This window comes from Arachis ipaensis, chromosome B4 (assembly GCF_059453495.1).
Source record: "Arachis ipaensis isolate K30076 ecotype BB chromosome B4, ASM5945349v1, whole genome shotgun sequence".
Taxonomy (NCBI): Eukaryota; Viridiplantae; Streptophyta; class Magnoliopsida; order Fabales; family Fabaceae; genus Arachis; species Arachis ipaensis.
In genome coordinates, this window is record NC_142439.1 from 40,213,046 (window position 1) to 40,225,304 (window position 12,259).

Genomic DNA, 12,259 nt, shown 5'->3' on the forward strand with positions numbered 1-12,259 from the left:
TGTGAAGTTAAATGCCTCGTGCACCATTTGAAGATATGGATTCACCTTACTTGTAGGTTTCTCAACTATCGGTGTTCAAGTAGAGCTCTCCTCAGCTGGTTTCTCACCATGACGTAACCACAAAGTATATCTAGGGGAAAAGGGCTTTATCAACAGGTGGTCGTACGTATCCTCTCTTATTTGCATAAATTGAAACCCACATTGAGGGCATGGACACTTTATCATGTTATTCGAAGATGCATTCACAAATGCAAAGTCTAGGAACTTATTAAGTCCTCGTCTATATTCTATGCTATCTCGTGGCTTAAGAATCTAGGTTTTTTTCATATCTATTATACACCAAATATATGGTTTAATAATGTGTAGTAAAGGTAGAATATAAAATTAATATAAAACAAAAAATACACTACATAAGTACAATTATAATACGACGATAAAATTTTCGCCAATTAATTTTTGGCACAAAATATCAAGATTCATTATTACATATAATAGTTATCCATCTAAGTTCATTCATGGAGTACCTTACGAAAATTTTATCTACGTAAAACACTCCTCTTATAACCTTTTTATAAGTTGGAATTCAAAATTTGTGTACTCTTATTTTTATTCAAGGTTTATTTTTATGTTTTATTTTGGGTATGTTAATAAAAAATTTTAGCATTAGTTTTAATTTTTAACTTTTAGAAAAAGTAAATAAAAAATGCGACAACTTAATAAATTAGAAGGTTAAGGAACAATTTTATTACAGAAGAAATTAAGTTTATTTATTGACCATAAAAATACATATAATTCAATCTTAAATGAACTCAAAGTAAATATATATATTTATTTAATTTTTTAAATTTTACATGAATTATTAAAATTATGATATAATGAATGTACTCCTTTTAAAAAAATTGAAAAAGACTTCATAACAATTTTCGTTGTTGGATGAAAACTTGACTCGAAAACTATACCAGTAAAATAAGTAATAAAAAGTTGACATAAGATTTAACATTCTTGTTATTTGGTACAAATATGAGTATAATAAAAAAATCATTGTTTCCATATATAGTAACACATTGCTCAATTTTTTGTATTTTTAGAGTTATTTTTTTCTAGTTTCCGTCCTTAATTTTAAACTTTAAAAAAAATTGTTAAGAAAAAAAGTACTAATATCAACTAATTTTAATTTTCAACTTCTATTAAAAATGAAATTATGTGCCTTTGTAGTTTGTATGCATTATATACTAAAATTGAAAATACATATAATAAAAAAATAAAATTTATTTGTTCGTTACATTTATAGGAGTATAGATGATTAACATAAGAGTTATGAGACAATTTTTTTCTATATTACTTTTAAGATATATATGGTAGTGACTACTGACGATTAAAGAGAACATAAAAAGAGATTAAAAATATGAAGCAACTTAGATAATATTCACGTCTTTAATAATATGTATAATAAAAAAAATTCTTTAAAATGATGTAATTCACAGAAAATTTTTTTTGGGATAAATTACAAATCATCAATAGAGTGACTACTAATTAGTACTCAGACGAGGAACACATTAAAGACATAAAAAGTTGAGACAGACTATTTTAATTAAGTATTAAATTTTTTATAATATAGGATTAATATTTATAATTACAAAATGAATAATCTAAATATTAATTCAATATGTCAAATAATATTGACATTACTAAATGACCATTTCATAAAAATAAATAATCAGGACATATTGAGAATATTATTATGACAAACCAAAAAAAGGAACTAATAACTCGTTACGCACCTTATGTTTATAAAAAATGCCAAAAGAATACTCTGTATCAAAAAGAGGTAAAAGAATTAGTAAACAAAAAATTACATCCAAAAAATTTATCTCTTCATCAAAATATTTTCAAAAAGTTTTATCATGAAAAATAATTTAAGATAATTATATTCTAAACCAATAATTTAGGAATATTTCATCTAAAATAAAATATTTCACATACAACAAATATAAAAATAGAAAAAAAGAGTTCGTCAATATAAAACGTCCAAAACCAATTTATTGTTTCTCCTTATATAGAACATAAATAGTCGAAAAAATATAAATTGAAGCCATCATTAAAATTTTTAGTAAAATATTTATAAACATTAGGTAATTAAACAAAAATTACTTTCGACATATTCATTTTGACTTATTTTCTTGTTTATTGTATTCTTAAATATACTCGGTAAAACAGCAAAAATTGGATATTTTAAAAACCGAAATTAGACTGGTGAACCGGTCGAGATTTGGTCAAGACCTGGCTGATTTTTTGAAGCAACATAATAATGTTGCCGTTGCAGCCCCCATTTAGCCCTAATTATAGCCCACTCCAAGAGAAATGAAGAGATCCAGATTCCAGAGTTCAGAGCGCCGCCCTCACGCGAAGGGCTCCGCCCAATCTCCTCCAGCGCGTCGTCCGTCAACTACGTCCAGCCATATCCGCGTGCCACCGCCGTCGTTCCTCAAGTTGCTCCCTTCCCCTCCGTAGCAGCCCTTCTTCCCTTCCATTAAGCAGCCACCGTGGTAACCGCGAAGCCTCCCTCGCGCACCCACGCTGTCGCTTGCTCTGTTCCTTACTCGGTTCGAAGGTGCTCCAACACTGCTACTTGCCTTGGTCACTCGGTGGCTCTGTCTCCCCTCCATCAACGTTGACGGAATCTTCGAGCTTCCAGGTATTTTTTTTAAAGATACGAAGGTTCGATTAACTTGCTGAATAACTGTTGCGGTGTTTCATGTCTCTGTATCTGTAATGGGTTTTATTAAATTTTTTTTATTCTATGAAGCTCTATGCTGTGATGTTTGTGAAGCTATGATGCATGTCTCTGATTTACTGAAATTTTATTTACTGATATGTTAATTTTTTGAGCTGTGATTGAGCTAGAAATTATTGAACTGAACTGTGAACTTTGTTTAACAATAATGGTTATTTACTAAGCTGATTTTTCTTTGTTTATTTAACTGAATATGCATGATTTATTTTGAGATTTAAAGTTTATGTAACTCTGTGCTAGTGATACGCTAAGTCTGGTGCCTTGTTATACCATGTCTATAATTTGGATTCCATAAAATAAAAAAAATAAAGCCCCTCTCTCTCTCTAATCTCCACACGAAATCCTAGCAAATCTCTCTCTCTCCCAGACCGCCAGCAGCAGCAACTAGTGAGCCTATCTTCGATCCCCTCTGTGCCCGAGCTCACTCCCCCTCTTCCGTCGCCGTCATTTGGATTCCTCCTTCGCTGTCGGTCTTCAATTTAATTTTGCTTGTTTTGTACTTTTATTTGGTTTTTTTATTTTTTATTCTGAGTTTGCTAATTTCTGCTTATTTTAAGTTACTGAATTTCTGAGTTTGTAAGCCTCCATCCCTACCCTGCTTCAGTTTTATTTTTGGGAGTTAATTGCTATTTTTTTTTATTTAATTATGTTGACTGTTGCTTGTTTTTCTGGGTTAATTATTATTTTTTATTGCTGTCTTCTGCATTTAATTTCTGTTGATTGCCGTCTTCTACTTTTTAGCCTTTTTTGTTAATTAAATGAATTAATCAGGTTTTTGTAATTCTGTTTTTTAAGTTTTAAATTATGTTTTTGTTCTATTTTTAATTTGTTACTGTGGTTTGATTTCATAATCTGTTTATTTGATTTTATATGTTTTTGTAATTCTGTTTGTTTGTTCCAAATTATGATTATGTTTACAAATTCAATGGTTGGTGGTTATTACTGATTTGTTTGTTAGTTTTGATTATTAGGTTATAAATTGAAATTTTAAATTCTAAATTTTATTAGGTTAAAATTTATTGAAATTCAAATATTTAAAATGATATATTAAATTTTAATAATTTTATTTAATATTTAATTAAATCAGTCGAATCCCGGTTGAACTCTGGTCGAACCATTGAACCAGTAAACTAATCACCTCACTGGTTTATTGACCGATCCAGTTCTCACAACTTTGGTATTTATCAAAAATGGTACGTGATTATAGGACAACAAAAAAAAATATATATATATATATATATATTATTTATTTGGATCATTTTAATTATATAAGTTTATTATTTTTGCTTATTAAGTGTATTTAAAATTTATTATGTAGCTAATATTATTTTTAGTGGTAGCATCATATTATTTAACAATGTTATTTTAATTTATATTTATTAAAATTAATAAATAAGATAAATATTAATATTAATAAATAACTTTTTTAGGATTATTTTCTGTTACATTATTATTATTTTTTGGATATTATATTATTTTATTTCGATTTGTAATAATTAAAATTAACAAATATATAAATATTATTAGATAATTTTTTTATGAATTTCTGTTATAATATTATTATTTTAATGTTATTATTTATTTTAATATGTAATTTGAAATTAATAAATTATGTAATAAAATATTAACAAATATTTTTTAATAATTTTATTATAATATTATTATTTTTGGAAATATTATTATTTTATTTTAATTATTTATTTTAATATTAAATTGTTGAAATTAATATATAATATAACAAAATATTAACAAATATTTTTTCTAATTTGTTAATAGAATATTATTATATTTGGGAATATTTTTATTTGTTTATTTATTTTATTTTAAAATGCAATTATTGAAAATAACAAGTTATATAATAAAATATTAGAAAATAGTTTTTTCCGTTTTTTATTATAATAATATTTTTGGAAATATTATTATTTATTTTAATTATTTTATTTTAATATTAAATTTTTGAAATTAATAAATAATATAATAAAATATCAACAAATATTTTTTCTGATTTTTAATAAAATATTATTATTTTTAGAATATTGTTTTATTTTAATTATTTTATTTAAATATGTAATTATTAAAATTAATAAATAATATAAATATTAATAAATATATTTAATGCCATTTAAACTATTGTTTGTGTAATTAATAAATATATTTTGGTGGTACCAGCATAATAGGAATCTTATGTTTCGTAAATTTGATCCACCTGAGACATAGAGTGTGATGGCAGATGACGTCTTACCTTACAGACAACGGGACTCTACCTTGTCTTGAAAATCGGAGAGATCATAGGACATGTATCATTATTAGCTACACTTTAACTCTATCATCTTTCATGCCTGAGTCACGTTGAATCTCATCCACAGTTATATCTTCAAACTTAACATATAACTCAATATTTGGCTGTTGCACCTGAGTCTGCTAGTGAATATGGAATATACGTTGTATACTTGCTTTGTTAGTGATCGGCTTAATATCAACCTGTATTAGACCGCCAATACGATAACGATATTTCAGTACAGAATATTGCTCACCCTCTTTAAGATATCGCTCTCTATGCCTTGACAATGACTGTACTGTAGCTCCGTAAACACCATAGTGAATGGAACCACAAACAAAAATGAATTTTCACACGCAAAACTCACTCCCTCATGATTGTTTCATGTAATCTCACTATTGTGATACACTGCTATATTTGCGGTACCCTCCATCACACGACCAACACACTCAAACTAATATTCTCTTCGCAATGAAACGGTAACTAGTTTCGTCTTATATAGGCAGAGCACCCAACACACGGGTCATATGTTGAAACCACAGCGAATCAGCATGTGACGCATGTTTAACATGTCCACTACGTGTTGGCCAATATATGACCACATGGCCAACACACCTCCCACGTATTGGGTAAGATCTCACCACGTGACAGCACGTTGGCACCATTGCCAGGAAATTGCAAACGTGTGCCTTATTATTGGTTATTGTAAATATTTGCTTTTTTGTTTCTTTTTTTTTTAGAGTTTCTAGTTTTAGGAGTTTATTTTCATTAATTTTTATTAATTTTTGTCTTTAATTGCTACTATGAATTCTCACCCCTCTAAATTTAAGTTTGGTTCCAATGTTATTGTAAGGAATGGAAACTATAATGAAAATAGGCATCAAGGTTGGAATAATCAAAGATGGGAGGACTCACAAGGATTTGATCAACCCTCTTGGCAACAACCCCCTCCAATGCGCTATAACCAACAACCATTCTGTGATGCATACCAAGACAACAGTTATGGTGGACCCTTTCGTGACAACCAACCTCCACCAAATTACTATGGTCAAGAGCCATTCCGAGGTACGTACCAAGATAATAGATATAGTGGACCCCCTTGTAGTTACCAGCAAGCTCCATCATATGCCAATGAACCACCTCCTCAACATAGCTTTGAACCACCATACTCACAAGTCACCTACAACCGTTCACCTCCATATGACCCTAACCCTTACCCACCCCAATTCCAATCCAATTACCCCCAAGAACCACCACTTCCATATGCACCATGTCTATATCCATCGACCCAAGAATCACAGGCTCGCCTCAAAGAAACAGTAGATTAATTTCATGCAACCCTTCATCAACTCGAACAAGCGATAAATCAATTAGCTTCCCGACGTTCGGACACTCAAGGAACCCCCATGGCTTCATGTGGAGAATCTAATGAAGAACGTAGCATGAAGGAGACACTAGAAACTCCGGTGGATAGTGAGCAGCATGACTTTGTATTGGAATAATTGGAGGAAGCTGTAATCGTTAAAGAGGAAGAAGTGGTCGAAGACTTAGGATATGCAGAACGTCCATGGAAAAGCCCAGTCATAGAACCCCCTTCTAAGGAGTTTGAATTTGTTGTTGAGGAGGGTGTACAACCTCCAAGGCATATCATGGTTGAATACTTTGAAGGGGATGATTAAGAGATGGATTTAATCATTGATGAATTCTTATCTACATTTGAATCATCTCCCATTGGACTTGACATGGAGATTAAAGAAGAAGAAGCACAACCTCCCATGCCCTTGGTAAATAATGAAGAAGAGATCGAATTGGAAGAAAGCTACCAAGAGGAAGAGGTTGAAATTGAAGAAGCTTGCAAGGAGGTGGAAGTTGTCAAGGAAGAGCTCAAGGGAATGGAGCTGGAAATCACCGTGCCAAAGTTGTTGGAGACCTCTCCTCCAAAGCCATCACCGTCTATTCCTTCATTCAAGTGGGTGAATCTTTCATCTCTAAGCTTAATTAGACCACTTAAATATGCTTTGCTTGAGACGGATGGGCAACTTAGAGCTCTTTGTGGCTATAAGAGCAAGAGGGAGATGGTTAGTGGTAAGAGTTGTCATGCAAGGTTCAATATGGTTACATGCTCCAAATTGAAGTATAAGGGTTGGTATAATTCTCAAATGAATGGGTCTAGGAGATTGTTTGGATGTCTCCGTGAGAATTCTGACTGTTCACCACCCAAGTGGAAAAATGATGATCAACAAGAAGACGGGTGCAAAAGCAAGGTTTAGGACCCCGGAATTCATTCTGGCAATCAATACTCTTGGGGCCTTGTCACTTGCTTTAACTTGCTTGAAGGATTTATGCAACTAGTGTGGGATCCCGAAGGATATTGGAATTGCAAACATTGGTGGGAATTCCTGGATGAGTTCAAGCACAAGCCACCATAACAGGGAGCTCATCGAATGTCCAACTTAAGACTTTAACTAAAAGTGCTAGGTGGGAGACAACCCACCATGGTATGATCGTTCTTTTTCAGTCTTAGTTTTATTTTATTTTGTTTTATTCTTAATTCTATTATATTTTATTTTTCTTAGTGTTCATTCTTAGTGCCTGCATCAGCATTTACATTCTGCATTCTGCATACTGCATAAAAAAAAGAGAGAGGGAGAAAAGTGCGTCCCACGCGTGCGCGTGATTCACGCGCACGCGTCACATGCGACGCTAACCCTTACAGAAAGACACGCGGGAGCTGTGCAGGAAGGGTGCCTTGCACACGAGCCAACCCACGCGTACGCGTGGATGACGCGTGCGCGTCACCCGTATTTTAGTCACCCCACGCGTAAGCGTCAGCGACGCGTACGCGTGGATCGCCAGATCGGCGTCAATGGGTGATTTGGCCGAGAGTTGTGCTGCCTTGGTGCTGGTATTGTGCATTTAGCACAACCAGTGGTCACGCGTACGCGTGACCACACTTACGTGTCACCAGGATTCTTGCTCACCCACGCGTAAGCGTGGACGACGCTTACGCGTCGCCTCTTCTTTTGCACACCCACGCGTACGCGTGGGCGACGCTTACACATCGCTTCGCAGATTCCATTCTTCTCCTTTTCTCTCTCTTTTCTCTTTCTTTCTTCTTCCTTTCTTACTTTCTTTTTATTTGTTTATTTACCTTCTCATCATTATTCTCTTTCATTCTATTTTTTTCTATTGCATTTACATACTTTCATTCACTGCATTTTAATTTTGCGCATATTTTTATTTTCTTTTCTAAGTCTATTATTTTTCCGTTGGTGTTAAATTTTCTTATTCAACTGTTACATCTTTTTTGATATTATTTTGGTGCTTAGTGACTTGTTTTCTACTGTTGGGTAATATTATGTAAGTCAATGCTCATCTTTTATGATACTTGTATTACTTTTGCATTGACATGAGTTTATACTGTCTTTTATTACCTACTATCTCTTCCCCTTTTGTTGCAAATTTTTGCAAAATTGATATGCCATTTGCTTCTATTGTTTTCTCACTTGCATGTTGTAGCTACCATGTTATTGAGACCCTCATTATTTGGCATTACCCAACCATATTTTATTTGTTTTCTATCTTTGTTTCTGGGTTACTTTTCTTATTTTTCTCTTCTTTTAGGCTGGCCACCGAGAAGAAAAAGGATGAACTTCTATATGGGGCGACAAACAAGTTCCTACGCACATTCCTTGGAGAGAAAAGCGTCAGTTGGGGAGAGGGAGAGAAACTACATCTAAACCTAAAATTGTAAATTATGAATGTTGTATCTATGAATGAATGGATTTTCCCACTTTATAACCTCTAATTTGAGTTTTTTAGGCCAAAAACTAGGTCAAAAACAGTCCAGAAATTGCTGGGGGTGAATTCTGCCACGTACAGGTCGCTGATTTGTGCAGATCCATGCGTGCGCGTGAAACCAAGCGTGCGAGTCACTTTTCTTCAGAGAAACTATGGCAAATTATATATCATTTCGAAGTTCCAGATGTTAGCTTTCCAACGCAACTGAAACCGCCTCATTTGGACCTCTGTACCTCAAGTTATGACAGTTTGAGTGCGAAGAGGTCAGGCTGGACAGCTTAGCAATTTCTTCAACTTCTTGTATTCCTTCCATTTTTGCATGCTTCCTTTCCATCCTCTAAGCCATTCCTGCCCTGTAATCCCTGAAATCACTTAACGCATATATCATGACATCTAATGGTAATAAGAGAGAATTAATATTAGCAAATATAAGGCCAAAGAAGCATGTTTTCAATCATAGCACAAAATCAGGAAGGAAGACGTAAAACATGCGAATTGTATGAATAAGTGTGAGAATAATAGATAAAATCCACTAGATTAAGCACATGATAAACCCTAAAAATGGGGTTTATCACACGTCCATTGCGTCTTGAGTGGGTATGCTGAGTCTGCCCTACATGCAAAATTTATCTTTTTGTAATTACATTAAATAACTTTATTTTTAACAAAAACACAACATCTTTATGGTATAGAAAAAAAATTAGCCGGGTTTCTAAGTTGTAAATTAAACTTCAGTATTAAAATGCTTGAAAACTAAATTTTTCACAACTAGAAAATAGATAAATACAGACAGATTTACAGACAGATTTACTCTTTATTACAGACGGATTTTTGGTTACCGACGAAATTACCGACGGATTTTGTCCCTCTATAAAAGCCCCGTCGGAAATTATTTACCGACGAATTTTTTTTCCGTCGAAAAATTACCGACGGATTTTTACTAGTTACCGGCGGATTTCCCTTTGTAAATTCTCCCTCCATTTCCTGAAGGCAACAAACTTACAGACGGATTTTCCGTCTGTAATTACAGACGGATTTTCAGACGGATTTTCCGTCTGTAATTACAGGCGGATTTTCAGACAGATTTTCCATCTGTAATTACAGGCGGATTTTCCGACGGATTTTCCGTCTGTAATTTAAACTTTGGAAAATCATAATTACAGACACAAAATCCGCCTGTAAATCCGTCTATAAGGTAAAATAGAATTTTTTTTTACTTTTTCTAATTACAAAATAAATTTGTTTTCATACAAAATAAATATAAATTTAATACAAATTTTTATCTAATTTATATTCGAATATTTACAATATTTCAAAAAATAAACAAATTCATCGTATTAAAAATAAACAATATTTACAATAAATTATTCAATATGAATTGAAGATACAGCTTAAGTGATTTCATTTGTTCTAGGGTCAGCACTTTCTAAAGAAACGCCACAAGGATCTTCTTTAACCAGAAGGGCAAGAACATTGAGTGAGCTCCATGTTTTTGTCACATTGCTGCTTGAATCTCCCAAAGTAACAGCAAAGACAGCATCAAATCCTCCTACTCCTGGAACTCCAGCCAACAACACTCCTTCCAAGTTTAGTGTAGCATCTAAAAGTTTTGTTTGTGATTTTGGTTCAATCTGAATGAATTGTAAGGAAAGAGTAGTGATATTCTACCAGCAGATATAATTTATAATCAACATCATTCAAACAGAAGAAGCCTAATAATAAGTGCCAAATCAATGAAAGGAACTTACAGGAACACCTGCAGCCTCACCCATTAGGCGCATATGATATCTAATCCCAAGCATAGCTTCTTTTGCACCTAGCAATGCTTTAATAACTGCTTCCTTGTTGGGTTCAGAAGCTTGCTCTATCCACTGTGAGAATTGCATTTTCAACATCAACACAAGAAGAAAAGCAAGAACATGAGAGCCTGAAGTGTAGTCTCAAGAACATGATATCACATATGTGCATTAAAAATTCAGTCACACCACTTGAAACTAAAAACCAATAATTCATCATTCATTTTTGTCTATTTATGCAGAAAACGAAGAAGAAGCAACAGATTTGGCTGAAGAAGAAGAATTAGCTTGGCTGAAGAAGAAGAAGAAGAAGAAGAAGAATCCCACCTAGTTATGCAGGCAAAAATACAAACAGATAGAGGACATCCATTATATTAGCCAAACATTTCTACCATTATTTACAGGAACTCATACTCTTGATTCTATTGAGATCTAACAAAAAAAAAAATTGCACAATACAGAGAACTCATACCCTTGATTCTTCCCCATGTATCTTTTCCAGAGAAGATCATACAATACAATGATTATAAGGAAATTACTCTGAAACTTTTGGAACAAATATATTGCAAAATGAAGAAATCCTTGCATGTCTGAACTTGGACAAAGGCTTATTATAAGGAATCAATACATTATTAGCCACACTCCTGTGTAATTAGCAAAACACTGATGTATTTAAGAGCAAAACACAATCTTAAGGTGGTTGCTGTTGAACTCTGACTCACTCTAAGGAAGCAACTGGCATAGAAGCCAACCACCATCCCACAGTGTCTCTGCAGATATAATAGAACGACAGAAGAGGCTAACTAATGCATCAATCACCTGAAAAATACACCATACATAAACATAGGAATTAAAATTTTATTTGGATTTGAATGTCTTCTTTTGCTTTTCTCATCATCCAAATTGCAATTCCCTCAAGTCTAAGTGTTTCATCAATAACTTGTTTTGTTGTTAGCTTTTAAGGATCAAATAGAAATTGGAAGCAACAAACAGAAATTGGAAGCAACAAACACATAGACACAACAAAGTTCATAATGCACTTCTAATGGCTACACCAGGTGCGGAAAAAACAAATCAATGCCATCACATGTTTTGTTGTTAGCTTTTAAGATGTCTTCAATCATTTGTCCATTTTTAAAATAGAGATCACAGACTTCGTATTTATTTCAATTATATGATATCCTTGATGGTTTTCAAGATTGTGACAAACTGAACTATCACCATAAACTATTAAGATTTTCAAAGGGGCAAGACAAGTAGGATATGAATTCAGATATTTTGTGTCACAATCCGCAGAGCTATAACCTGATCTTAATGATTGATAGCAAACTATGGTACTTAAGCCTGTCATAACTTTGCATGATGCAATATAAAACTAAAAGCAATAAAACCCAGGTAACTTGCTACATCGGTAAAGTTTTAAGAGCACTGATGCCCCGATTCATCACCTTTAATTTTGTAACATTAAGCATTTAAAAGATAGATAAACCTTTAATTATCTTATAGCTAAAATTATCCTTTCTATATATGTTTGGTTAATACTAATACTCTTGAGAAAGAGGCTTGATGAGTATCGAAGAATAGATAGAC

General features: G+C 32.8%; 1 protein-coding gene across 1 annotated transcript; it reads right to left on the minus strand.

Moving 5' to 3' along the window:
- Positions 1 to 10,264: 10,264 nt before the first annotated feature.
- On the minus strand, positions 10,265 to 10,768 carry LOC107639303 (phosphomevalonate kinase, peroxisomal-like). The gene is made up of 2 exons (XM_016342781.3): positions 10,622 to 10,768; positions 10,265 to 10,504 (listed from the first exon to the last, which is right to left on the minus strand). Exons 1-2 carry the CDS (start codon positions 10,766 to 10,768, stop codon positions 10,265 to 10,267), a joined length of 387 nt encoding a protein of 128 aa, XP_016198267.1.
- Between the last annotated feature and the right edge of the window lie 1,491 nt (positions 10,769 to 12,259).

Excerpts from the sequence above, each read along its gene's own strand:
- LOC107639303 (XM_016342781.3), bottom strand. The coding sequence starts at position 10,768 with ATGTTGAAAATGCAATTCTCACAGTGGATAGAGCAAGCTTCTGAACCC. Across the intron at positions 10,505-10,621 it reads GTGAGGCTGCAGGTGTTCCT|ATTGAACCAAAATCACAAAC; the intron begins GTAAGTTCCTTT and ends CAATTCATTCAG.